Source organism: Cuculus canorus, chromosome 6 (genome assembly GCF_017976375.1).
Source record: "Cuculus canorus isolate bCucCan1 chromosome 6, bCucCan1.pri, whole genome shotgun sequence".
Lineage (NCBI taxonomy): Eukaryota > Metazoa > Chordata > Aves > Cuculiformes > Cuculidae > Cuculus > Cuculus canorus.
In genome coordinates this window covers 21,294,475-21,318,139 of record NC_071406.1, presented here as the reverse complement: position 1 = coordinate 21,318,139, position 23,665 = coordinate 21,294,475, and the positions used below count along the sequence as shown (strand labels likewise).

At 39.5% G+C, this 23,665-nt stretch overlaps 1 protein-coding gene across 2 annotated transcripts in view; it reads right to left on the bottom strand.

Moving 5' to 3' along the window:
- CERS6 (ceramide synthase 6) overlaps positions 1–23,665 on the bottom strand; it is a 123,159-nt gene that overhangs the window by 44,579 nt on the left and 54,915 nt on the right. For both annotated transcript variants that reach the window (XM_054069705.1, XM_054069706.1), the window contains exon 4: positions 16,232–16,289. In XM_054069705.1, the coding sequence (XP_053925680.1) occupies positions 16,232–16,289 (58 nt within the window). The remainder of the gene's footprint in view (positions 1–16,231; positions 16,290–23,665) is intronic.

Genomic DNA, 23,665 nt, shown 5'->3' with positions numbered 1-23,665 from the left:
GCAAAACAGGAAAAATTCGTGGCTGCTATTTTGCATCTACTTCAATGTGGTTTTCTTTCCAGTGACTGGTGATCTGCTTTGGGATGCAGTTGCATCAAAAACTTTTTCAAAGCCCCCAAGCCATCATTCACATTTCTTGGCACAGTTGACAACAGAAGTGAAGACAATGCTGACGAGCCTCATGAGGTTCTCTTCTCATATATTGTGACTTAGCAAGCTTTTGGAAGTTTCTGCAGAACTGGTTTTTTTTTTCTCTAGAGTTTAATGCTTTGTGTCTGCACAAACAAGGTGTTAGGGAGAAAAATGCTTCTGCAATGAAGATTGCTCAGCCTTTCCTCTCAGCATTCTCCACTGCTGATTTCTAAACATAATTAAAATGATACTTCTACTAATGGGAAACTATAAAATATGCGGAAGGATGCATAAAAGGCCAAGATTAACAACAATCACCAGAAGACGCACTTGACATTTCAAATGCAAATATATGTGTGTGCACAAAAATACTTTTAGAAAAATAAGGATTCAAGTTTGGACTTCTTTATATAAATTTATCTCCAGAAAGACAGAGTAAGCTCCATGCACCACATACATCCACTTTCCCCTTTAAAAATATGACGTACAGACACCTGGTGTTTATATCTTGTGTAATTTCAACTTCCAAATGCTGTGGAAAACGAAGATGGCAAAAGGAACACATAATCCTAGAGAATCTGGAAGGACTCTAATGTTGCAGCAGGACAAGCATTTTACAGACATAAAAACACTCCAGCTGGAGAGGCTGGCGGCTGCAGTTTCTCCTCCCCATGCTCTGACCAGCCAGCCACCAGTCCCCCTTACCAGGCTCAGCCATCACAATGTTTGCTCTCCCCTGCGTACCTTCTTCCTCTGACACTTCCTCTGCTAGGTACTTCATAGTAACCAAAAAGTTCTAAATTTTTTTGCCCTCATGCGTAATGGTAACATTTTCAAGGACTGATTTTGTCATGAGCAAGTAGGGCAGCCAGTGGTGCCATGGCAGTTCAGACCAGCTGAAAGTCTAAATATTGCAGAGGCCAGGCTAAAGTTCCTATTCATTTGCAGGTAGCGGGGTTTCCCATTTCCCAGTAACGCTACTCAACATATTTTGCAGTCGTTTTATCTTCATAGTAACAAGAATGCATAAAAAGTAGCAGACACATTCAGGGGAGCACTCCAGATGCCTGACAACCCTGCGGTGCAGCAAAGCAGCTGTAAACCCATTAGCTTTACAGCTACCTTGCATGTTTTTGATCACAGAACCAGAGCACATCTATTGGCCTAGAATCTGCATCTAAGAGGATATTTATGAATTTATTTTATTAAAAGAGACAACATGCAACTGTAGGTCTGCAGTTAGTTTGCAAAGACAGAGTGCTGACGTTTACACTTGGCAAACCACACCTTGGTAAGAGGGTGGCCTGTGTGAAATTATACCTTTAATAGATCAGTAAAAATCGCATGAGCAAATTACTAAAAAAATAAATAGGGCAGTTCATCTCTGGTAGATCGCTGCAGAGCTGCCTAATTTCAGAGTACTCCTCACTTTCCTACAGGATGCAGCTTCAACAAAACTCCAGGGTTTCCAGCGCTCATGCTCTGATATTACAGTTACTCAAAGGCATACAGGAAAGCGGTTAATAATTGAACTCATAATTACATATCTACTTTGTGTAATTATAGGTACTATCTGTGGCTGCTCTGTTGGAAGAGTTCATCTGTCGGACTCTGGGCAGCTGCTAACTTCCATGCCCCGTGCTGATGGGAAGTGTTTACCACTTCCTTCATTGTACTCCTGATGCTGACTTTTGGAAACACCCAGGGATTGGCTTTCTAGTGCAGCATTCACCGTGTGCCACAAGGACTTGGTTCACTGACATAGAACATGCTCAATCACTGCATGCAGCCCACAAGGGGAAAGTTGATTTTTAATAACAAAAAAACCCCTCCTTATTAAGTAAGCACTGAGGTACAATTTCACACACAAAGCCAGATGCTTAAGACTGTGGTATTTATGAACCTATACTGCCTACTGGAAAAATGTTGTATAGGGAAAAAACAAACAAAAGCCCCCTCCGTCTTCCACTCCTCAACTGCTACATTTTGCAGCACCTTTGTATAGGCACACTGCAGCAAGGTCTCAAAATCATCTCTGACAGTCTGAAAATTAGAAACATTGCAACTGCTGTATTTGTAATAGGAAATACAGGATTTCTGTAGTTCACAGGGCCAAGGTTTATCCCCAGAGAGGCGAAAGTATTTGAATCACACAGTGCCATCACAGGAAACTGGTGAGGAAGACTTTAAGCAGTGAACTCCTCACTCAGTGCTTCCACTAAAATCTTGACAGAAGAGCTGATGGCTTCTAAACAGAGACATCACCGAGTCCCATCTGACGACCAAGTGAGCAGAGCTCCTTCCAGAAAAGCTGCTAGAGCAGGTGGGCCAAAAGCACCCCATCTCCAGCTGCACCGGTATGATAGCCACTAGGTAGGGAGACATTTCTAAGCACTTCAGTCACCAGGCACAGCTGCAATGAGGCATAATCCTAAGCAACAAGGAGTAAGGACAGATGGGAGTAGTGTCTTCCCCTCCTACACCTGCAACCACTGGATTTTGCTGACATTTATGAATATATAATGCATCAGGGCAAATTCACCTGTGGGACTGCAGGTGTCTTTACTACTGAACTACTTCTTGGTGTACTTAATAATGCCACAAGTACTACATGCTGGCAGGAAAAAGCCCAGTGAGAAAATTTCTCCCATGCTGCATCTTCCTCAAACAGATTGAGAGTGATGAAAAATGTTAATTAATTAATTAATATAAAACAACAGTTTGCAAGAACTCTTTCCTGCTTTGTTCTGAGTCACTGGCCATGATAACGTTTACTTCACTAGAGCAAAGGAAGACAGAAAAGTAATTTCCCAAACCCTTAAAAATGTCTAAACCTACATAAAATTTTACATCTATCTCCTCTTTGGTTTTCCACTTCCCCTCCAGCTGAGGAAGCACACAGGCACAAACCTCTTGTTGTTCCCATTTGTCATCCTCCCAGTGGACCAACTCAGACACAACTTGTGGTGTTTTTTCACAACTGATCTATTCAAAAGACCCTGGAAATAAGAGTGGCTAGTGGAGACAGGAGCAGAGAAACTATGCTTATGTCTCATAACTGCTAAATTTGTATTAAGTTTTAGTACAAAACCATAAACAGTAAATTTTTGAACCTAGAGTAACTAGGCAAGAGGAAAGTGTTTGCTCTCCTTCCATTTCTTGAGTCTACAAATCTTGCGGATGGGACAACAACAATCAGGTAAAACTCTTTAAGTCACATGTGGGATAGTAGTAGTTAAAAACCAGAAGCAAAATCTGAATTAGATTTTAACTTAAAGCAGTATTTCCCCATACTACTGTCTGTCATTTGGCAATAGCCAGTAGCTATAGGCAGGAGTTATGTCTGAGAGAGTACAATGGGGTAACACTAGAAGCAATATAATATAAAAAAATGCTCACCAATCATACATTTAACTGACAAGCTTATCTTCCCTACTATTTCAAGAGTGAAGTGAGGCAGCTTTATGACTCAAAACCCTTACAGTGTGGAAATACATTTCGTTCTAAAACCTATACTAGCTTAAATGAGGTTGCAGCTATCCTACTCCAAGTCACTGCCTCAATAGTGAGTTCAATCCAATCATGGCACCTCGAAGTACCAGGCACGTTATTAATAACCTGCTCTCACATCCAAACATGTACTCTTTGCTCAGGTTTAATTAGCTGTGGAAAATAGGACTGATTCATTCACCTGAATAGCAAAACATTAAAAGCTCCTGGCAACAGAGGAACGCTATGCTAAATACCTTGCTACAGGTATGAATGAGCCACCTTAGTTTCCAGATATATTAAAACCATTTTAATCATAAAAATGCCCAAATAAAACCTTCTGGGGAGTACTCCCTCTAGATCTGCCATTTTTATGCATAGGATACTGAACACTTTGTATCTTTCAGAAAGCTGGGCTGCCAAGAAGACAAATACTCTGCTGAAGTCAAAATTGGCAGCCGGGCAGCTGGGGGGGACAAGGTCTGGTGGCCCCTCTTTCACTGGCCAGAACGTAACCAATGTAATGCACAAATAGTAAAGATGGCTCTGTATCAGTCTGACTCTCCAAATTGCTTGACTGCTGCTATTACCAAATTAGGAATATCACTGATATTCTCCTTTCGCTTGTTTCTTTCAAAAACACACTGTTTCCTTTCAGCCACAAATAAATTTTGCCAGCCAGCTGAGCTTTGTTCTCTTTCGCCTGATGTAGTTTTTATCTTAACTTCAAACAGCTTACATGATAAATTATTTCTTATGCTGCCTGGCTTTCTCTTATGAATCCTCATTGTCCAAAATACATTCAGTTTTCCTTGTTGATGTACACTGAAGCGCTGGAGTAATTTAAAATTAAGTTTCTCCACTGACTTTGATCTTTCTCACAGCATGACTCACGACTTATATCTCAGACATCCAAAGCACAGTATTAATCTCCCTTAAATGCCCTCAGCAAATTTTTATTCCCTCTTGAAGAGATATCTGAAATAAATTCCCTTTCTATTAGATGGGATCTAACTTTGGTCTTGCTGGAAATCTTTTCCACTCATGATGCTTATTTAAAAATATAACATGGCATTTACTCTTTTTCACAACAGCATCCTTCAGGAGACTCTGGCACAAGTGAGTTTTCCTGCTCACACAGTGCATCAGAAATTGTTTTCTTTAGCACCTAATGCTCAGCCCTACTTCAACTGAAAGAAATAAGAGTATGATTGCATTTAAACACCCCAAGTTATTTTAGCTTAACAATTTTCATCACTTACAGATACTCAGCAATTTGTTTTCCAACTTAAAAAAAACCATAATCAAGAAAAATGGAATCCAAATCAATTTCACAGCAAGTACAATCTGCCAAAGGCAGGCTTCATTTCCTGCCTGAGTGGCATATGTATCACATTATCCCTCTGTTAACAGTACAGTAAAATATCAAATATCAGCATCAAGTCAAAAGGGCTCCAAAGTGGCCTCTGACATACTTCATTTAAATGAGAGTATTTATCCAGTATTCAGGCAGATAAGCTCACTGAACAGAAGTAATGACAAGGTTTCAGTAACAGGTAATAGAATGACCTTTCAGGTTTAACATGGGAAGGAAAAATCACAACAGATGCAGACCAGAGTAGAAGTGCCCAACTGAATGCCCAACTCAAATAATTCAAGAATGAAGGAGACAGAGGGCAGTAGGAAGGGCTCTGAAGGCAAACTCCCTGCTTCCAGCTCTTGCTATGTTCTTGTTGCCTCGAGTCAATTCTGGTTTAAACCAAGGTGGCAGTTATTACACAAACTCACACTTTGGTATTTCAGTGTTAAAACCAGAAAGATTTAGCCTGGTTTAAGTAGCCTCCTTATAAGAATCAGACAATCAGATATATTCCAAACAGCAGTGTGAATATTTTCAAGATGCTATGTTTCTTGTATCTGCAAAATATCCAGAAGCATTAGCTTCATGAAAAAGAAGATGCAGCAATTACGACAACAGGAGATGGAAAGGATAACTGAAATACTGACCATTCTGATGCAGCATATCTTCTTCTGTTCCAAATAACCTAAGTAACGTGCAATGAGTTCTGGAATAGCCTTCCAATAGCTGAGAAACAGAATCAAGTCTGTTCTACTGCTAGAAAGACCAAAAACTGTCTAGGCCACTGGACATTTCCAAAACAGCTATTTCTTTTTCAGTCTGTCAGCTGCTGATGCTTTGCAGTACATTTTTTTAAAGCACAGTCTAATTCTACCAAAATTTCTTCCTGACAATGATGAATCTTTATAGTAACATTAATCCAAAAACTTAAAAAAGCTTCAGCTACCCATTGCTGCCTTGGGGAATCCGGCTGTTACAGGTGATCTTTGGTGTTGCATAGCTTCAAGCGTGTAGAGTTTTCACTACTTTAAGCATGAATGATGTCCTAATATGATTCCCATACAATATTGATAAAAAATAAATTTATTCCTTATTTCTAATGACAGTCGTAGCCGAGAGCCTCCATGAAGGATGCTTTCTTCGCATGGCAGAACACTCGTGTGAAGAATTTGAAACTATTAATTTCTGCATTCAAACTTTTTTGTTATTTCCTCCAGAACAATATAATTAACATTCTAACTGAAACTCCATTTAAACTGCAGCATGTCCCCAGTTTTGAGATTACAAAAAGGTAGTTTCACAGTCCTGAGCCAAATGAAAATCTGGAAGTCCAAGTAAACACATCTGACACCCCTGAATCCACCGGCCACACAAACTGTGCATCACTCACGAATCGGAAACAAGGGATCAGTCCAGCTTAAGTGAAGAGGCAAACTGTATCCAGGAACCTTGTGAGAGTGATCTCAAAGCCTAAGGGTTTTTATTCAACAGGATGTTTCTGAGCTATCATACTTGTAAAAGACAAGGCTTTTAGGAAGCACAGTGTCAAAACTATAAACCGGTTGGTTATGCTTACATATGCTATAAGAATGCATACCTTTTTACATATATAAGAATATACTTTATCTGGAAACTAATTTGCAACAATGCATGAGCCCCAGAGAGGACATTTACAGTCCAATTTCTGCAGGTTTCATTTCAAACAGGGTAATTTTGAAAATTATTTCCCATTTATTTCTTCATTTCTCAATCCAATGCCAACCAAAGGAGTAACACAAACTTGTTTGAAAGCACAGTCAGAGATATTCTCTATTAGCAGCTTCACGCCACTGCCGCTCACAGTATCATGACTTAGAGTGCATAGTAACCACAAATATGGCACAGATTCCCAAGAGAGTTAAGCAGTAAAAATACCAGCTTTGAAACCTTTCATCAGCTAGAAAGAAACCTTTTCAGCACTACCTATACAAAATCAGTGACATTAGGAAATGGATATTATTCACAGTTACGTTCCACTGAATATTTGAACAGTTCTTTGGAGATGCAGTCACCTTTGCTACCACACAACCACTCTCTCATGAAATTGGTGGGATGACTTCAAAAGCATTTTTAAAAATCACAGTCAATAAAACATTGCAATCAGCATGAGGTTTTTGAAAAGGCTACTACGTGTATCTCCTGTAGAGTGACTACAGGGAAGAGTCACTGGGCAACTGAGAAAGACCAGCTGGCTTCAAAGCAGCTGCACCCTGGCTTGCTTCCTCATCACCTCCAGAGCTACAACCCCAACTGCCCTCTGTCTTACTGAACCACCAGGCAACAGGGCATGGTATCAGCAAGGCAGCGTGAGAAGCATTCCGTTCTCACTAGCACTTTAGAAACTGCTGTGTACAAAGATAAAACTCCTTATTTACCCTCTCCATATTTTAGAGAACTGACAGGAACAAATAACCTCCAGAAAGACCGAAAACCCTCATGCACGTCTGAAGAACCGCAACTGACCTTGAGAGCTAAATCAAAGGTCATTGCTATCTGTTTCTTTGGAAGATCGCATTGATGCTGCATAAAATAATCAAGGTAAAAAGACGGCAACAAGAGAGTAATAAAACAAGGCAGCCATTTGTAGTCCACAGGAACATGTAAAACCTGCAAGCTTACAGGATGCCCAGATTCACTGTCCAAAATAATAAATTCAGTTTTAAAAGGTAGGGAGAAACAGCATAGTGATCTTAAAAATAAATAAATAAAATAAAAGTAGAAAATACTGACATAAGAGACAAGGGGTAGCTGATGAGTATATGGGAAAGGAATGATTGCATAGAAATACATAAAATTCAGGTTCTCTCCAGAATGGTCCTGCCACTCTCAGTGCCACCAAGTTTTGGGCTGCACAAAACAGAAGAACTGACCATGGCGAATGGGTCACTTTGACAAACTGGCCTTTCCAAGGGAACTGCAAGAATAAAGCTGTACCTCCCAACTACTCATCTTCAGATAATCCATGAGATTTCATGGCCAGTCTGGAGACAGAGAAACCAGAAAATAAATGCTGTACAGCAGGCAGGAAACTACCAGTCATATCACTCATGTCGGGTGTTCCAAAGTCAGGTCATTCTTTGCAAGGCTACACAAACTAGGTCAGGAGAAGAGAGTAGCAAACAAGTCACCAATCAAACCTATACCTACACTGCTCCATGGAGATACAACTTGGCTCTCAGGGGAACAATTAAGAAAAAATAGCACCGGTGTAAAAAAAAACCCTCATGTACAGCTGTGAAATTAGAATCTTCCTCGTTTATTAGACAAGGTAATTTGAGCCTAAATTAAGCTGTTTTATTGATTCAGAGCAGAGAAGTGTTTATAACGTATGCTGAGCATCCCTTGAGCCTGCTGAGACCCTGTATGGCTGAGAAAGAAACAGATGAACGGAGTAAAGTGAAACAGGTCATTCACAATAAAGAAAACATACACTTGCTCTTTAAAATAGTAAGAGTGATTCAATTCAACATTAATTTTCCAACATTGGGGATAACTTTGGGATAATACTTACTTTTTAAGAAAAGTTTCCATTTAAAGGAAAGAAGATTAAATAGTACAAATGCACACAGAAGTCCTATGGTTATTTTAAATTAATATTAACTCCTCACTTTTCTGGGAGCATCAGAGCTATAATATTACTTTGGCCAAAAGTAAGAGTCCACCACCTCCTGGAGGTCCTTCAAAATATCTTGCTATGACTAACCAGAGCAAATAGAGTGACAGCAGCTGCATTTTATTAGGTCCTGAAGCTGACTAAAATAAGACATCACTAACTTATCAGCTTAGTGACCAGAAAGTGAGAGACACAATTCCTTTAAGGAGGAAGTGTTTCCTAAACTGTTTTATTGAACAGCTAAAATAACTGGAGGTGTATTTGACGACTCTGAACATGTGATGGCATCCAGAACAGATCCCAGGTTGTTCTGAAAACAACTGAAGACGAAGTATCAGTAACAGAACAGATGCAAGACAGGGAATACAGTGAAGCTATTAAATACTTTAATACTTAAGTAGCTGCAAAATTCATAGGAAGATAAATAATAGGAAACTTCCAAAACCAAAATGGTAAATGAGACACCACTCCAGGTAAACATCCCATTGTTCCTGTGTGCCAGCTTTATTTCCCACAGAGAGATGAACTCAGAATCTTCATCACAGAGACGACTCTTCCCCAAGTATAACAATTCTATCAAGTTGCTGAGTATCAACAACTACTTACTTCCTCTAAGGTTAACAATCTCAATAGTAAAGAGATACAGGTGAACTGTAATATAGAAGCGATTTCAAAAAACAGTCACCACACCACAAATTGACAAGGGTTTTTTTTTGTATTTCAAACATGGTTTGACTTTAGGCTTTAAAATTCTTGACTATAAGCAATCCTAAATGGCATTTACAAATGCTGTACTACTCTCCCAGGGCTGAAACATTTGCATATATCGCTGTTGCTATTTTATTACACAAAGAGGAAAGAACGTGCAAACTCAACTGAGCAGCAGAGCAAAGCCCCGTCACTCACAAAACAAGTACAGGAAGCCAGGTTCTCTCTAACTGCACATAGAAACTGCAGGCCACTAACAGAGCACCTCCTGCTGCCACACAGTAATTGGCTAGATCAGCAGCTAGTGCACACAGGAGCATAAGCACTTCATTTTCTTCTTTTGAAACATCCTATAGTTTCAAGAAAGAGAAGCTTTCATAACAGTGGAAGTGGAGCTCTACCTCTTGGGGCTTTTTTTTTAATCCATGCTACGCTGTTGTTTTTCCAGCTGCCTTCCACATGTTTATGTCACTTCAACAGGTTTTTGGAGTCAAACTTATATTTCAATATAGCTTTCCTTTTGTGTTGCAATCTATCTGCAGCACTAACAGTTGCTATTACATGGCAGACAGTTTTGTTGTAGGGGAAGATTCCTTAGGACAGGAGAATCAGAACTGACACTCAAATCAGCTGCAGACATATAAAAGCCTGTTGCACTTGGCTTTTTTCAAACACAGCCACTGCATCTTTGTATCATCAGCCTTACTTCAATACTAAATTTGAAAAAGAGCAAGTCAAAAGTTGTTTATCCAGGCAAATGGTCCTTTTCCCAGTAAGTTATCTATATGCAACTTCAGGTTCCCAAGTCTCAAGATAAACTTCACAAGACTCTTACTGCAGGGAATTCATGCTTTTTGAGTTTGTAATTCTCACGGGCAATTAAAGGAAGGACACTGAAATGTGGAAAGTCACCATATGTCACCTGGAAGCTTTGCTTCCAGATATTTGTAAAGGTTATTCAGTCTACAGCATTATACAGATACAGTAAGGGATCAGCAAGCAAGCAACAAGCTAATCCTGAATTCCTCGCTGTTTCTTTATCACCAAAGCTAATGCTAATTTTTCCATTTAATGGAAGCACAATCAGACCATTAACTCTTAATGAGCCAAGACACCATTGATTAAATTGCAAATATTACTGAAGAAAACAAAAATGTTATCTTGTTCCTATGTTAGCGATAAGCAAAGCAGTCAGATTAATGTCACTGGACCTTAATGTCCTGGCATCAATACTGGTGGTGTGCTTTGCAAGTACTTACTTGCATTTGTTTTGTACACATTCAAATTAAACAAATGGTGCTGAAATATCTCAGCTGCAGTCAGAAAGGGGAAGAACTTGTAGACACATGATCAGCATGGAAATATAATTGGATAGTATCTTTTAAGCTTCAAAGATACAAAGAATGCTGTAGTATATAAGGTACAACACAAAAAAAACCCGAGACTAATGCTATAGCTTGGAAACCAAGAGTGGGAGGGGAGAGACAAAGAGATGGTTATAGAACATGTTTTAACTTGTCACAGTAAGACAAGGTTCAACTCAATCACTTCACTCAGTATGAGTGAACATCTGTTGAATTACTTTTGTTTTCTTACCCTCGGTCGGAAAATGTCAATGTGTGCCAGCCCCAATGCTTTGCCTGTGAAGCAGTTTTTAGCTCTTAAAAACATCACTATGCTCGAGCACCTATCCTGCTCACCAGATCTGGCTTCCTCTTCCCAAAGATCAATGTTGGTGCTCAAAGAAACCCATTTTTTGTAGGTAGAAGATGTGAAAGCAACACCAGTGGAGATCTTCAACAGCCTTTCAGAAAACAATCTGCAAGACTGCTTTGAACATTGCCAAAACATTAATACAGGCAATTTCTTAAAAAAAAATAATAATCAAAGTAAACATTTACTCTGCAGAGAAAGTCTGTGAGTGTTCTAAAAGATATACAAAACTATTGTAATCCGGGCTTCACTTCAGATGAAGCACTAAAGTACTTGGACAAAAGGACTGTCTTTGGTCCATAGTGCCAAAATGTAGCAAGGCTTGACCTAACATCTCTTTCAGAAACTTGAAAACTAAGATGGGATAGTCACATCTAGCATCTGCCATTTTACAAGAATGGGGGCAATGAGGAGTGGATGGGAAGGTGAATGTTTTGCATTAAAGGACTTTGTGGGCCCCTCACTCTTTAGCAATGAATCACTTAAATCTGTGGAAAGCAGTAAGTAACCAAGTTAGCAATGAGTAATGACAGAAAGCTTCACCTTCTCTTTGAAGGCTGGCATCTCAGTCTGCTTCCTCACACAGAAGAATAAACACCACCATATCTGCCCTTGAAAATGCTACTATTTGAGGCCAAAAGTCAACTGGCTTGAACTCCATCCTACATTTACATTGATTGCCTCTTCTCATAATGTATCAGAATAACAGAAGTGACTTCAAACCCTAATTGTTATGACCTATTTTACCACCTTGGTGTGTTAGCCACCACGACGAGAAGGAGGACAGAGCACCTTCCACTAAGTCTGCAGGAGATGGGAGTTCAGCCTGGAGCAGAGTTTGCTCCTCACTGCAGGGCATGTCCTGAAACACACAGTGCTATGGGGCACTGGGATGGAGAGAAAAATCCATCAATCTCTCGATGTCTGCTTTCTATTCATTATTTAGAAAGTTAGCAGTTCATTTTCATCAAACTGAAAGTTCTTATTTGGAAGAACAGAGACAAACGTACATTTCACTTAAATGGTGACAGACTCTGGGAAGTGACAGACTCCCACTATTACACTGCTTGGTAATATAAGTAAGATAGCTACAATTGAAAGTGTTAAGTTAGAAAGGACTCCAGAAGCAGCAAGACTTTATATGGAACATTTAAAAAAGAAACCAAGACCAAGGAAACAATTTCATCTTTGAAATGCTTTGACACTGACATGTCAATGATTACTTCATTAGTTACAGACAGTGACAGCAAAATCCCTAATAAAATTAAACCTTGCAGCTCTGTAACATTCATATACTTATTTCAATGCAAAGGAGATTAAAACAAACAAAAGCCTGAATGCACACAGGAGCTGGGGAAGGGAAGAATGTCTAATATGATAATTAAATACTAATAACTCTACAGTAAAACTTTTACAGAAGTCTGTTGGTCTCTTACACATACATATTAACACACAACTTGTAGGTGATGCAATGGTTTGGCTGAGTATCTGGAAGGCTGTGAGCTATTCCTCTGTGTTTGGTACAGTTGTGAGTAAGAAAGCAACTGCCTGGTAAGAGATTAGAGAAGGCAAAAGACTTAATTCTCTCACTTCACTGTAACTCTTTAGAGGGTCCCTGATTTCCTTGATACTGCAAACATTTATAAAACGTACCAATCACAAAGTTGCATCTGCAGTTAAAACCACTTCATGACTGGAGAAGGCAGACACCAACAGTAGAAGCTGCACTTTTTCTGTTTCTTTACGCCCCAAAAAGGAAAGAAAGCAGCTGGATATGGTGTATGTCATCAACAGTACATGTTACAAGAAAGTAGTTCACTCATACTGTGGTACTTCATGAGTGATGTGATATCACACCAAAAGCAAAGTTGACAACATACACCGATGCGAGTTAGGAGGCACTGAGGACAAGACCAGCTCAAGCTCCATAAAGGTCTCTTGCCTTGAGAATTCAATGGTGGTGTTGGCATGAGGTGGAGGATAGTGCTGTAAAGCAGCTGCTTAATGTCTTTTATCTAGATGACCCATGGACAGTAACGACGACAAACTTGCTACAGCATTTGAGCGACCACTATGGTCACTCTGAATGTCAGCTCTATCAGCTTTCATGTGCTTCTGTAGGGAAGTGAGAAGCTAAGCTGAAACCCTAGGCCTCTGTCTCCTTGCAAGATGCTGTAGCCAGGCAAATGTACAACTTTAATGCAGTTAGTTACTACCATTCTAGAAAAAAGGGTCAGCCTGTGTGCTATGCTGGTGGTATCACACTTTCAGAACTAAAACAGAGTTGATAAGCCTGCTAACTAATTACTGCTTATTAGGTTAGACACATCTTCCCAACAAGCCAGATAAGCTTGTCAGCTACACAAAGCCACCAAAGACCTAATGACATTCTTTGCAAGAATGGTGATTTGCCAGAGTACCATGATTCGATTTTTCTTGGGTGGTTTGGTCAGCACAAGGAAACAGACATCCACTCTTCTGCTGACAGTGCCCTGATGCAGCAATATTGATTTATGCAGCAATAGGGAAGGTCACAGTAGAAGATGAAACAGCAATGATTCATGTGCTGTGGGCATTATGAGAAAGATGTTTTCAGAAAGAATCCAAAAGGTGAAATTCATCTCTAGGCAAAGGGCCAGCATAAAGCAAAAGACCTCAAAACTAGCTCAAAATGGTGCTTAAGTAATTGATGGGCTCTGTGCCACACTTGTAGGTAAAGATTAATTTCACCCTCAAACTAAGGAAGGAACACTTAAGAGAGCCAAATGTGAACAAAAAAACCCAAAGTCATTAACATAAGCAGCAAGCAAGGGAGCAAGAAGACTAGGTCAGGTTGGGAGGGAAGGACAATAATATAGAAGTCAGATTATTTTGTCCCCCAGCAATTCAAGAGTCAACAAGAGACTATAAGAGAGGCAATGCATTGGGCATAGTATTTTAGGGAGAGCCTTTTTTACAATTGAGTTGGTTCACTTTTCTAAATGGAGTACCTCATGAGATTAGTTGGTCTTATAACTTTTACTAAGGCGAACTTCCCACTCAAGATAGCAAAACCAGCTTTCTTAAATCGAGAATCTTAACTATCTGGAAATGGACAAACCAACCAACCTTCAGTTATTCAGTTCATTTGAAAAGCACTAAAATGCAGTTTCCCTTTTAAAAAATATATTCTTATTACATTTGGATACTTGAAAGAAAAACTGTATCAAAGTGTCTTATCCAACTATCCAAAGTTAGTCTTTAACTAAGCATTAGCTTAGATTTTAAAAGTTGAAATGTATATTTCCAATGTGGTGCTATAGTGGTGGCATACTCCATTGCTCAAAACAGGAACATCTATACTATTTACTCCTTCTCACCCTCTTCCAGTAAGGGAGCACGTGTTGCTGTGATGGAATTGCATGCCTTGGGACTGTTGTTGCACCTCAACTCACTCACCATGCTCATCAGTCTTCCACACTATATATCTTAGCAATGGTCACAATCATAATTTTGTTAACTTATATACATTGTCCTGTGAAAGACCTGAGTATACAAAGTAGAACACTACAGTAATGACTGTAGCATAAAACTAATTTGCAATACAGTAAAAATGGGTAATTAAAAATACACAATTACATAATAAACAGGTTTTATTTACGAAAACTAAGCATGATGGAAGTTAAAATTAGAGCATAATTACAGAACCAATCCATGTTAAGCTTGTTAAGCAAGCAATGGTTCCTTGTTCAAACAATCGCTATGTCAGCCAGCTCTCCTGAAACTGCAGTGTTACGCTGAACTGGGAGGAAGACATCCTGCACTTTGTATGTCAACTCAGCCTTTGGAAACACCTCACAATGGCTTGTAACAAAGCATGCCTTTACTGTTTCCTTCATAGCCTTTAGAAATGCTGGTATTCAGGGTTTTTCCTAGAACAACCGCTTTCTTTGCGTTGAGAGGTATCCACTTAATTAGTCATAGGTTTGCTTTCTATTAGTGATTTTGTGATACTTGCTAATGGTGATTTTTGTGGTATTTGTGGCAATCTGTAATGAAGTAGAGAAAATCAGAGGATAAAGCTTCCGTGTCCTTGTGTATTACAGAATCCTGTGAACCCATGGTTGCGGTTTCCACACACTCGCAGTAACCTTTTAGGTGGTGATAATTGTTTATTAAATTCATTCTCATATCCCATACCACAGGCATGGACGGAATCAAAGGCAGGAATCAGAATATCAGATTATGACCATAGAACATGTTAACAGATGAAGTGCTCAAGGAGACAGGGAGAAGATGCCCTTTATGTGATGCTCTGATCTATTTGGAGGTCTGGTGCACAGAGTTCATGTCCCCGCTCCACGCAGGCACATCATCAGTCCTGCTGGCACCAAGCTGACTGCTGGCACCTGGGACAGCCTCAAGAAATACAACCTTAAAAACGACAAGGATTTTTTTTGAATAGCTACTTTTACTTACAAAGTACCAGAAAATGTACAATACATTTTCTCACATCAAATTTTTGTCCAAATTGAAGATGATAAAACTCCATGAACATACTAAGACCACACTCTTCCTAATTTCACCTGTCAGAATTACACCAATATGGTCCAATTTGTACAAAAGCTCTGAGAATTAGTTATATTGTAAAAACAATCTGCACCATAAATCCATATTACTGTCTATGGCAGGTTTAACAGACCTGTGCCAAGGTATTTAGGAGCTATCAAAAATCCTTCGTTGCTTAAATCCCCAGAAACACAGCATTAATGGGAAACTCCATGGAAACTTCTTTCCTCAGTACATTGGATAAAGAAAGGGCAAAAAAAAAGCATTTTATAAAACACCAATGCATTTTGTTAATAAAAAGTAACCTCTGCCAGAGGCATTTAAATAAGGATGATGCAGAAATTCAGACAAATACTTTGGTAAGCCTTACTGCCAACTTAATGCCAATAATTAAAAGCAATAAAATAAACTATGACTGTTGCTATACTAATTTTTTTTTTTACCTCATTAAATATTGATAAGAACTTATATCCTTACCAATGCCAGTAGCAATTTTATGAATGCAAATTAAATTTTTATTTTTATATTTTGTGGACATAAGTTTTATGCCTGTGCTTTATATTATACCAATACAAGACTTCAAACAAATTTGCAATGTGTTATGAAAGCATAATAATATGAGTGCCTACCTTTTTCAGGAACCGTACTCCATAGGTAAATATATAAAGGTAAAATGTAAATCTCCACCTGCAAAAGGTACAAGAGGTTAACTCTAGGATATCAGGTTTATGTACTTTACAGTTCAACACACGATTTCTCATTCCACTGCCAAACCACCACTCCCTGGTCACATTAACAAAAGCAAAATTTTGGTCTGGTTTTCTACAACTTTTACTATAAAGTAAACCTGCTTTTCCAAGCCTCCCATTATCCTTCTGAAAATACTGGCTAATTTCATGTAAACATGACAGGAAAAAAAAAATTCCATGGATAATTAAATTTTTAAAATTTTCCTGAAAACCAGCAGGACAGAGGACAGTTTGCATACATACTATGGGGAAGTTCACTTATTAGACACCAGGACAATGATAATAAAAAACTTTATTAAGAGTTCAAAGGGTAATGTGAGAGTGCTGCACATCAAATACAGTGTTTAGTAATGAAAAGCATCACCCACAATGAGCTGGAATTTTGCTTAACAGATTCCAACACTTCACACTTCTGTTTATAGAGTTCATTTGTGTCTGATAGCTTCCTTGATAAAGATGGTTCTACATTTTCCCAAGTACACATAAAATAATCACTGGGCTTCTAGTTTTTCTTTTGAGATAGAGGCAAACTAGAAGCTAGGATTGAGATGCCACGGATAATAAGAAAGAAATCAGCATGAGATTTAATACAAAATCATCTTCTCTGCTATGTCGTTCTCTCTTCCCCAATAAAAGAAGACATACAGAGTACCTTCCTATCTTTTGGACCCATCAGTGGCCTAGGAAAGAGTGTCAATAGAAGTATAAGGAAATACCTCATTGTAAATTCTTAGAGGAATTCCTGTGTGTTTTTTTCAAGGGTTGGAGTGACTACACACATATGCCTGACAAATACCAGTGAGATACTATTTATAAGGTTTATAGCAGGATGAGATTTAGCTTCTTTGGTGTGAGGCAATACTGCAGTGTGAATCATCTTCAATTACATATTTTGGAGCACTTCAAACTTTCTCTCCTCTGGAAAAACTATTGGCTTATGGTTAATTGGCACTGAAGCATGTTCAGACACTGCTGGAATAGTTTCAAAACTGAAATTGCTCCTGTGTAAAAGAAGGTTAAGCCTTCCTGTGAAAGCTACTTTTACAAGTATTTAGAAAGAAAGTTGTGTCACATATAAATAACCCTCTGACAAGTTGAGTAGAGGAGAGTATAAGAACATCGATGAGATATAAAGTGTGATACTTCAGCCAAACAGAAGCTCTCTCTTATCCTGCAGCCTGCACAGCACTTCAGAGGCTAATTTATTCAATTGATATGATACAAATCCCATCAAGGATTCAGTCACACTAGCAACACAGCTCCCAGTTTTCTTGCTGGCAGTTTCCGCAACGTACTGCAAAAGACAGCACTGAGGGCAAAATGGTAGTTGTGCTAGTAGAAACCTTCAGATCATGCGCATAGAAAAAACAGCAAGGACAGCAATATGATGGAAGGGTTTAACTGGTTAACATTTTTCTCATTAGGCCAGTCCTGTGGCTAGGAAGCCTGCCATTTAACTTCAGGTTACATACTTTATCTAGTGAAAGTCTGAAGGCTGTCACTGAAAATAAAAATATTAGGAGTGAAAAACTACCTAACTTAATCTCACTGCTGAGCACTCCCAGTGCCCTTCTTTCACTGCTAAGTCTGAGCAGTTGTGATAAATACCACACAAAGGGTTTGCTTATCCCTCAGTATCACCCTTATCTCACATTTCTCAGAGTAAAATTCATCATGGATTTGAAGATATTTGTAGCTTGCTGCTGTGAGATGCAAAATTCCAGAGGAGTTCAAAGGCAGTCTAAAGTATCTGAAATACATTAATGGTTAAGTTTTAGACAGTGGGTCTGAGGGATTTTCCACTCTGCACAGATGTCTGAAAGACACTGGTTGTAGCACTTGCTGCAGCTATTGCCTCAGAGGAAATAAAAAGGTCCTTTCCTGAAACAAGGAAATTCAGAAACGTCAATTTCCGAGTATAACTTTCCACCTACCCACTAAAGCACTGTCTCTACCGTAGATCTGCACTAAAACCACAGATTGACATCTAGGAGAATTCCTGGAGCTCTGGAAAAACCTCAGTGCCAAGAGCCACCAGGTACCATTTGAGTCTGCCAATCAACTTGCCCCAACTATTTGAATGCTACAAAGATGATACATGTATATAAGTAGATGATAATATGTGCTCTTGGTCATCTTTCCTCTTCTTCCCTAACCTGTCAAACAATTCTACTTGAACTGAGCATCAGAAGATAAAACAAGGCTCAGAACTGGGTGATAGACAAATCTGATCAAAGTGCTAACTTCTTAAAAAAAACCAGGTAGTATTAATAGAAAATAATTACTCATTCCTGCTAAGCAACATCCACAAAAGCTATTCAATAAACATCTGGCTTGGTCAAACTGCAATAAAGAGAAATTCAGAACAAAGCAAAGTCAGAATTGGCCCCCAGCACGTTTATCATCATTAATCAGCTAACTCTGGTGGTAACAGAGCTACAAAGGACTTTCCACTGCTCTGTACCAGGCAGTTAGCTGCCTTTTCTGTGGACTTCAAAGGGAAATTCTGCTGGCTCAATACCCCAACTAGAATCTCAATCCCATACAAAGAAGTGCATAGTTTCCCCCATCGTTTTACCACTACTTGTAGATGATTTACTGCTGCAACAAACCACAAAACATCCACTGGCCAAGGTCAAACAGAAGAACACAAAAAGATATGGAGGAAAATTAATTTTAAGTTATTAAGGTATTTATTACTACACAGTAAGTGAATATATCTGGTCTAACTAGCTAAATAACTATGTTCAACATTTTACTAGAAGTTGCACATTCACTGCCAACACCAATGAGATTTCATCTTTAACTGTTTTTTTAAATTAAAAAAAGAAGAGAAAAGTTGTAACTAGATGCTTGTTGCCTACAAATTAACACATGGCGAGATCTATAAAATCTATAATAAACTAAATGAACAGTTAAAATCATTCATAGAATGAGTGATGTTTATGAGGCATTACAGTCAGAAGACATATACATACAACAAATGGTCAAAATTAAGAAATGTTGTTCCCATCAGTTTCAACTGTAGACTGAAAAAGGCAAGGAGCCTATCTGTAGCTGTCAGCTACATGCTATGAGAAAATTAATGGTAGACACATCAATAACCCTTTGCACAAGGTCACACATAGATCATAATGCCTCTGAACACCTCTGAACACACAGTGAATTAGCACTCAGTTCTCTGCCTGGTTTCCTGCCTTGCTGCAGGGAGCCAGTAACCTAAAATTCCACTGATGCTTTATAGGCCTGTCAGCATTCCTCAGTCCCCCACAGCTGCCCCTTTTACTCACCTAGCAGTAAGAACATCTGCCAGGCTTTGGAAAACCTAGGTTCAATTTTCTCGTCTCTCACATCTCTCAGACACTCCTGAAAGGTTCATTAGCCACCAAGTCAGCATGCGTAGGACCATCTCTTGTTGTGAAGCTGTTTTATGTAGCAGAAAATACTGTATAACTTGTGAGGAAGGATAGGGAGGAAAGGCACAGGCACTAAATTGTGAAGCAGCATTATTCGCTCAAAACCATACAGCAAAGGAGATAAATATGTTCCAGGCAATGCGGATTTGTATAGCAAGATTCCTCCAAAGGTGAGCTCTCAATTAATTTCTCTTGAAGCAGGTACTCTAACAAAACCCATCAGTCACAATCTACAGTATACACCTCTTTATCGCTCTATTTGGGTCTCATTGCAGCCCACTGATGAAGGGATGCAAGTTATGATTAGGAATTGCATCCACTCATATCATAGCTCAGTGCCCAAACCACCTTAGTATTTTGGGAATTCAGCCAGAACGGTCTTTCTCTCTGCATAGGACATCATAGAAGGGAAGGACATCTTTCTTAAATGTGAGGAAATCAAGTTGCATTCCCCACTGAATCCACAAGTGGTAGCTGATGAAGAGCGGTCTTTAATTTTTCTAGGTAAATAGACTCAGCTTTCATGGTTGGAAAAAGCCCTTAGCCAGTCTGAACAGTCACAGACCTCAGAGAAGGAAAGATGTTTGGCCAATGGCATAAACCCTCTCCAGTACCCCTTTCTGATATCCTGCTTAAGGTCCCTCTTAAACATCAGCAGCTCATGTCACCAGGTCACTGGGGCAGCTGTTGTTTGGGTTGCCTGCAACAGGGGAAGTAATAAAGTCTTGTAAAGCAAAGTAGCAGAGCCCAGCAGACTCCTAAAAGCAAGGCAAGATCCGTGCTAAGACACCTTTCGTTCCCCTTTCTTCCAGCAATAATCGCTGCCCTATAAAAGCAATACAAGGGAGGCCACTAGGTGAAGAGCTCTATTGTGGGTGAACCACACTTCACTGAAAGACTGCAACAGCTGAAGCTGCTCTGTTTTGTGAGTATTTGCTCTGGCCCTCAGACCTGAAACACTCCTCCAGTCAATCATACAAATCTGCAAAATTTAACTCACACACAAAAAGCATGCTCCTTTGGAGACTTCTAATATTAATTTAAATCCAGCAAACCTAGATGAAAGCACTCAAGGAACAAGTGTTCTGGAAGACATGACCCGTCTGCTCACAGTAGAGTTTATGAGGTTTGCTTTAGTACTGGACTAACATGCCTACAAGACTTCCAGATTGAACTAGGGTTGTGTTTGGTCTGCTTGAGCTCAGGATGAGGGAGATCAAGCCTGTCTACACATGGCCCTACTGGCAAATTCTTCAGGTTGTGCTTGTGCTCACCAAGCCAGCTGCTGTGCTTCAGATATGGATGGGACACACTGCAGCAAAGAGTTAAGCTAAGACGTGACTCTTCAGTAACAAAAAAAAAAAATTCTTTTCCAATACCATCTTAAAATTAATGCTATAGAGCCCCTCAAGCGTGCACCAACAGATTTCACTGCTCTTGTTCAACACACAAATGTATTCCTGATCGAGAGTACAGTTTCTTAACCTCTCGACCCTTTTAACTTTGAGCTGCTAATGAAATTTTAAAAATACTTCAGCATAATACAGAAAACTAAGAAGATGGAAAAGCTGGAGAGCCTCTGCCAACTAATCTGGTACACCTAGTCATGCCCAATTCAGCAAAAACTACTTCAGTCCATACTTCAGCAATCATTTTACTGATTTCACGCATATGTCTAACCAGGTTCCCTTCATCACACTGACAAATTTTATCCTTAAAATTTCCATCCAAATTTCTGCTCTGAAATGTGAAATTAAACTTCAGCTAATAAAAACAAACTTTTCAAGCAATGTGTAAGCAAACCGCCCCACTACCCCAATACACACATTTTGCGGAGCCCATCACATGAAGCTTGTTCTCTGTGTCAGTTAACACTCTCCCCACAGACCTGCTGTCCAGCACCATGAGCTCAGCATGGCTGTTCTCCCACGAAAAGGGCCACTTCTCCCAGGAATAAGGCTGAAGAGGCACAAAGCCTCTCAGCTCCTGCAGTTTTCCCTTTCCTTCACTTGTTTTGTAAGAAAGCTGACTTCCCGAATTGTGTTATTTACAGAGATGCTTTTGCCACTGACTTCCTACAGTCTTTGTCACAAACAGCACCGTAAGAATGCCTCACTTCAGCACAGTTAACATTAACCTCTCCCCCCTCATATTTAGCGACTAGCCACGGGCTCACCACATCGCCTGCAGTTGAAGAAATCGGCTTTCTGGCTCTGAAAACTATTTTCAGAGAAACTACAGACTTCTCATTTTTTCACAAGGAAATTCACTTCAGTCAAATTTCATATTTGCTGTTCTCAGTCACCTGCTGCTCAGCTCCTGGCAGTGGCTGACAGACCTCTGGGCTCAGGCTTTGGGCTAACAGCCAAAGAGAGCCTCATGCAAACTCCACAGGTGCAGACCTTCCATTTGGAGAATATGAGAAGGCCTGAACTGCCATCAGACATTTTGTTCTCCATTTATTTTAATCCCCACTGTCTGGGTGAGGATGTAGCTGGGCTATTGCAATCATTAGCCAAGACAAAACTATTTTTGTTGCAATGATTTCCTGTGGCTGTGAAGAGTACGTCCACTGTGAGAGTGCTCAAAGGAGCATTTCTGAGGTGGAGTTTAAATAATACTGAATGTTTATTTCCTTAAATGGAAAGCATGTCCAAGTTTCCCACATGCTCACTGTTAACTTAAAGCTGCCCATGCTTTATCATCACATTGCATTTTTCTGCTCCCCCAAACATAGTACCAGAGCCTTCAACCCTCTGATTCACTCAATGGTACTTAATCCAATTAATGCTGCTCCTGACATAGACACAGTTATGCATTCCTTCTAGGTGTCTGTGGCTAAGAAGAGGTATGTAGAGAATGATCCTAAAATCAACAGAATCTGAACTTTTGGATCAGTTTCTTAATATTTGTGACATTGTCTACTGACCTATTATAGCTCCCATTTTAGGTTATAAAAAGACCCAAAACAAACACCAACAAACTGCAATCCTCCTCCCCAAAAGCAACAAAGAAACTCACAAAGATAATACATTTTTTTTCTTAGGTGCAAAACAATGTAAAAACACAAGATGGAGCACATAAAATGCCTGATCGATCCATAACCTAGAATCACTACTAGCACCTCAAACATTTAATGATCTCACAAATTCAAACTTAAGACCTTTTATATTGTGTCACAAATGTTGTTCTCATAGCATTAAGACTTAAACCTTGGCAGTAGTTAAGCTGCATAAAACTGTGCTTTTGTATCAATCAGGCACGTGACAACTCGGGTATTACTGTGTTTCACTCTGAACCTTCCCTGATCCAAGCCCTAAGACACACAAGAAGTGTGCAGTGCTATCCCACAGAACTATCAGGGAATTGTGGTGGACAACTATTATACTTCACAACCTGCGTCTCCATCTAGAAAAGAAAAGCAAAAAATTGCCACCTTCTTTTGAGACATCGGCTTTTAAAGGAATTCAGAAAATCAGAGTTCCAACTCTTCCAGGCAGAACTCAAAATAAGACATGGTGAAGATAAGGTGGCACACTCTCAGCATTCAGCCTGGCACACACGGACACGTGTTTTCACCTGCAAATTTTCAGAGAAATCTCCAAAGAATTTCTACTCCAAGTTCCAATCTCGCAATCTCCTTCACCTAATGAAGGTCTTCTAAAAAGGGCTTTATTAAAGCCCACATCTGTATGTGCTTAGATCACAACAGACCTATAGACAGAAAACCCAAACACAGAGCAGATTAGAAACACAATTAGTGTGTAGGACAGGCCTATGGCATACCTTCAGGTATACACCGGATATATACCACACACAACTGCAACACCGTTTGAACAGTCTGTACCCTCCACTAAATCTCTACTTATCTTCATTCCTGTTAACAGAGTCTCATATA